This window comes from Camelina sativa, chromosome 20, assembly GCF_000633955.1.
Source record: "Camelina sativa cultivar DH55 chromosome 20, Cs, whole genome shotgun sequence".
Taxonomy (NCBI): domain Eukaryota; kingdom Viridiplantae; phylum Streptophyta; class Magnoliopsida; order Brassicales; family Brassicaceae; genus Camelina; species Camelina sativa.
The window spans coordinates 16,823,960-16,829,728 of record NC_025704.1 but is presented as its reverse complement, the minus strand read 5'-3'; the positions used below and the strand labels follow the sequence as shown (position 1 = coordinate 16,829,728).

Sequence of the window (5,769 nt, the reverse complement as noted above, 5' to 3'; positions counted from 1 at the left end):
TTTTTTTTTTTTTTTTTTTTTTTTGCATCTACCTTATAACATTTATAACTTTAAGCATTTTTCTCCTAAATGTAAATGCTAATTAACGGGAAGAAAAAATTTGTTTGAATTTGGCGTTTACATTTTTTTAAATGGTAACCCTAAACAAAATTCATTAAATCATTGATTCATTAGAAACTAATTTTGTGTGTTTACAGGTAGTGGTAGAAGGTACCTTATCTCGATGACACAACTCGCAGAGATCACTGTTCCACCACTTCCAATTGTACAACCAGACAATGAAGAAGGTTGGACAGTTCAAGTTTTCCGGTCAATAGATAATGGTGCAGTTGAAGGGTTTCCTGAGGATCCACGTGAAGCTTCAAGTGTAGGACTTATAAGCGGGAAAGATAACGTGATAGAAAGAAGCATACAAGACGCGTACGTTAATGCCATAAGGAGAGCCAAGCACTTCATCTACATAGAGAACCAATATTTTCTTGGAAGCTCATTTGGATGGAACTCTAGAGACATTAATTTGAATGAGATCAATGCATTACAACTCATTCCCAAAGAAATTTCTCTCAAAATCGTGAGCAAGATTGAGGCAGGTGAGAGGTTTGCCGCGTATATCGTGATACCGTTATGGCCTGAAGGCAAACCTGGTTCTGCTTCGGTTCAAGCAATACTAGACTGGCAAAGAAGAACAATGGAGATGATGTATACAGATATCATCATTGCTCTTAGCAAGAAAGGTTTAGATGCAAACCCTAGAGACTACCTATCATTTTTCTGCCTTGGGAACCGGGAAGTTGGCAAAGCCGGTGAATACTTGCCTCCGGAGAAACCAGAGCCGAATTCTGATTACGCAAGAGCTCAAGAATCTCGTCGGTTCATGATCTATGTTCACTCTAAAATAATGATTGGTATGTCAAAATCTTTCTTCCATGACTTATCATATTTATTTCGCTTAAGGAAATGTAGTGTTTATAAGAAGTAAGAACAATCAAAAGCTCTTAACATGGTTCTTATTTCTATGTAGTTGATGATGAATACATAATAATAGGATCAGCCAATATAAACCAAAGGTCTATGGATGGAGGGCGAGACTCAGAGATTGCAATGGGAGCATACCAACCTAGCCATTTACTATCTACTAATAATATGAGGCCGACGGGTCAAGTGTTTAGCTTTAGGATATCACTATGGCTCGAACACTTACGGATCATAACTAACGCGTTTCAGTGTCCGGAAAGCGAAGAGTGTATAAGAATGGTAAATGCAAAGGCAGACGAGCTATGGGGATTATACTCAGCACAAGAGTACCCTCGAGATCAGGATTTGCCGGGGCATTTGCTTAGTTATCCAATTAGCATTGGTAGCAACGGGGAAGTAACAAATCTTGCTGGGACTGAGTTCTTTCCTGATACTAACGCAAAGGTTGTAGGCGAAAAATCTAATTATCTTCCTCCAATCCTCACTTCTTAGGTGATATATATAACACTTTTATTGTATACTCTTAGAATGTGTTTTTTCGATTTATAGCTATGTTGTGCATGCATGCCCTGTATAAATAAGTTACAACATCATTGTAGATAATCATTCGAAAACCACGAGGTACACCTATTTAACAAAAGAAATCCAAAATTCCAAACCAACAGTATAATAAGAAATATAATCAAACATTATATTGTTGGAATGGAGCTATTTGCTGGATTTGAGCTTCCACAACTTATTCAACATTATATGTTGTCAAAATATAATTAACCATATATGAGTTAATATAGTGAAACACTCAACTTGTTGCATATACAATAGTTCTCTTAATTTTCGTAATCCTAAGAGCATCATTACTGGGAGATACTCTCACTATTACTCTTATAAGTGGGACCCAAAAACAAAATAAAAAAATTCATTATTTGGTCTAATAAGAAAAGTATCGTGCCTTCTATTACTTGGAGAAGTAACCGTTCTCAACAAATATCAACAGATGTTGACTTTTAATTGGTTATAATTAATTGTGATTAAAATAATTTTTTTTCTTTTTTTTAAAGAATCGTTCAGAACGGTGCTGAAGTAATGATGGTCTAAGACATCAAATTAGGAGAAAAGAACTCTCATAGTGTTGTCATGATCGAAAATTTTAGCCAGATTGCATTTCACTCTTAATTTCTCTTAATATGGAATCACTAATTGAGTTTTGCCCAACAAAGAAAAAGGAATCACTTTGAAAATTTAATTATTTTGATAAATCTTATTTTTACTAGAATTTATTTTAAACTGGTCAAGTTTCAAAAATTAGCTATTAAATAATCTTGAAAGACGAATCATCAACATGTAGTAGTAGCTTAATAATATACACACATGTACATTGCAGTTTGAATTTGGTTTGTCAAAGAAGTTGTCATATGGATTATTGAACCCTTTTCATCCACTTGTGGTTTTAAATGTCCAACAACCCTTCTTGCAGAATCAAGTGTTACATATCAAATTTAGATGAGTTAAGAAAATATTAAATCCAAATAGTTTACAACTTAGAGGCTTATAATAGTGATTATGTCCAAATTGACTTTAATTTGAATCTAGTAGGCTAGTACTATACTTGTAGATCATTCAATTAACCTTTTTGATTAAAACATATATGGATAAACACCGAAGGAAAACTCTTCACACTTTTCATTTGATCAATAATTGAGATGCGACACAACACAACTTATCTATTTCGGTATTTCCCATTGCCGACACAAAATATCCATATATCATATTCACTCATTAATGTTTATTGTTCTTTATATATATATATATATATATATATATATATATATATATGGATTTTAAAAGACTAAAATACGTCCATACCATAATGCCACCTTCATTCTAGTCAAATTGATTAACGAAAACTCAGTTGTCTTTTCTTTTTTTTTTTTTTTAAGTTTAGCCGTATCATAAACATGGTTAAAAATAAATAATCTATAAACAATTACTAAAAAATGAAGAATTTAGTTTAGCCGTTTCATAAAATATGGTTAACAATGAATAATTTATAAATAATTAATAATTAATAAATAATCTTTTTAATAAGAAAGAAGCTCCACACGCTCTCGGCTCGATGGGGCGTCTCTTCGCAGCTCAAACTCCAATCGGTAACATTATCTCGATCTTGGTTCTCTTGTTGGTCCAAAACTAGTTTTTTTTTGGAAAAAAAATACTCAGTTACACGAATTATTGTTCAATACATGGCCACACATCCCAACTTTACAATTGTATTGCCAACTACACGAAGTATATGTATTGCATGGTCACATATATCAACTATATGATGACATGTGCTCAACATCACAACCATCTTATTCCGGTACACCGTTCATCAGAATCCGGGTTGACCAGTATTGACCGGCGTTGACCGATGTTGACCAATAAAAATATGCAATTTTTTTTGGTTTTTAATATTAGAAACCAAAAAAAAAAATTAGCTGAATTATTTAGGAATCATTTATAGTGTTTTATAATGTAAAACATATATGGATCCAAAATAAAGATATATTGTATATAATTCCATTAATTTAGTCTTATGATATTCATAGTTATCTTTTTCAATTTCAAAACTTAACTAAAATTGAAATAAAATTCATTCATAAGATAGTAAAACTTAAATTCAAACCAGATAATCTTGTTATAATAAATCAAATAAGAAAACTATTTATTTTAACTTTATTAATTTAAAAACATCAACTTCTTACTTAATTTATCTAAATATAAAATTAATATTATTTATATTCTCAACCACAAAAAATATTTCTACAACAAAAATACTTAGAACCAAACCCAATACATATCAAAATCATTAGAATTATTGAAAAATGTTAAATACTCATGGTAAAATAAAAATTTTAATATCTGAAAAAATTATTAATGATTTTTCATTTCACTTTTATTAATTTTTGCAATATAAAAATATATTATATATCTATTAATTCATCCAGTCTTATAATAGTTAGTTTTTTTCCTATTGCAATCAAAAACATTATATTATTTGATTTATTTAAATACAATGTTTTTTGTTATTTAATAAATGAAATATATTTGATTGTAAACAACAAAAACACACAATATTTATTTTTAATATATAGAAGATCCAAAAAATTGAGTTTGCAAAACAATATATTTGACTGTAGAAATATTAATATATACATATATAATTAATATATATATATATATAAATTCAAAATAATTATTAATAATTTTTATTTAACTATTAGTTTAGCTTCAAAATTAAAATTACTAATTATAAGAGTGAATACATTAAAGATGTAAACAATATTGTTTTCTGGTTTCTAATATTAAAAATAAAAAAATTTGCATATTTTTATTGGTCAATATCGGTCAACGCCGGTCAATACTGGTCAATCTCGGATTCTGATAAACGGTGTACCGGAATAAGATGGTTGTGATGTTGAGCACATGTCATCATATAGTTGGTATATGTGACCATGCAATACATATACTTTGTGTAGTTGGCGATATATTTTTAAAATTGAGATATGTGGCTATGTATTGAACAATAATTCGTGTAGCTGAGTATCTTTTTTCCTTTTTTTTTCCTATTCTATTAGCTTTATTGTACGGCTCTATTTTAGTATTTTAGGTTCCACAACAGGTCCTAAGTCCAGCCAAGCTCTACCAAACCTTTTTGTACATACTTTTTCTTTTGTTGATTAATAAATTTAACATTTTAACAAAAAAAATTACTAAATAATTTAGTGGTATAATATTTAGTTTAGCCGTTTCATGAAACTTTTTTTATAATAATCTTTAGTTTTCCCGTTTCATAAAACTAGGGTTAATTAAAAATATATATATATATATATATATATATATTTTTTTTTTTTTTTGTAATGTCAACACAGCTGTTGTAAAAACGAAAGTATTATAATACAAATTTCCTATTAGCTGGGTAGACGCTAAATTCTATTCGAACATCCGATTAACGTTTAACGAATTTGTAGATATCTATAATACTCCCAAATTGTTTTAATATCCAAATCCACCAACCAACGAAAAAAGGAACAAAACAATGTCCTCTCTTACACTCGAGAGGAGAAGGATTACTTAGCTTTGATATTCTCAGTATCACAATTGGCTACCACATGCACGAATCTCTCTTTTCTTTTCTGTAAAGAAAAAAATATATATAAAAAAAAAAAGCAAAAACTTAAACTTTTTGGAATAAATTAAAGTAATAATGCTTTTAAATCATATTTTCAACCAACAATATTTTATTTTTGGATAATATATATATATAACCATTATTTATTTTTCTAATTTATAAAACTATTTAATAATGAAAAAGGGAATTTTCGAGTTAGTAAAATCAGATTAGTTAAAAAAAATTTCTCCTAAATATGGTCCCAAACTTTAAACTTTAATTAATTAATTTATTCAAGTACAATTAATAAAGCATAAGTAACAGACAATTTTCTCTGTGAAATTAAAATAATAATAATAAAAAAGGGAATATTTCTATTCCTTCTTTTTTGGGAGTTGCAGAACCACCACACACACACACACACACACGCATAAACAAAAAAGAAGAAGAAGACGAACCCAGAAAAAAAGCAAAAAAAAAGGTCGAATAAAAAAGAAGAAGAAGAAAAGATTTGAGATTTAGCTGCAGGGGAGGTGGTTGAACAAAACCCTAATCCCAATCTGCCCCGAATATGCCATTTTTGAGGTTATTTTCTCTGTTTTTTCTCATCTCCAAAAAGTGATTTTTTTTTTTTTTTTTTTTTT

General features: G+C 29.2%; 2 protein-coding genes across 5 annotated transcripts in view; both read left to right on the top strand.

Moving 5' to 3' along the window:
* The window catches only part of LOC104771016 (phospholipase D alpha 3), a 4,548-nt gene extending 2,838 nt beyond the window's left edge, over nt 1–1,710 (top strand). For both annotated transcript variants that reach the window (XM_010495490.1, XM_010495492.1), the window contains exons 4-5: nt 198–905; nt 1,022–1,710. In XM_010495490.1, coding sequence (XP_010493792.1) covers nt 198–905; nt 1,022–1,467 — 1,154 coding nt within the window. In that variant the 3' untranslated portion in view covers nt 1,468–1,710. The remainder of the gene's footprint in view (nt 1–197; nt 906–1,021) is intronic.
* LOC104771015 overlaps nt 5,545–5,769 on the top strand; it is a 6,903-nt gene continuing 6,678 nt past the window's right edge. For 2 of the 3 annotated variants that reach the window (XM_010495489.2, XM_019242028.1), the window contains exon 1: nt 5,545–5,710. The gene's annotated coding sequence lies outside the window, so the exon portion shown is untranslated. The remainder of the gene's footprint in view (nt 5,711–5,769) is intronic. The other variant, XR_764699.2, reaches the window with a different exon arrangement.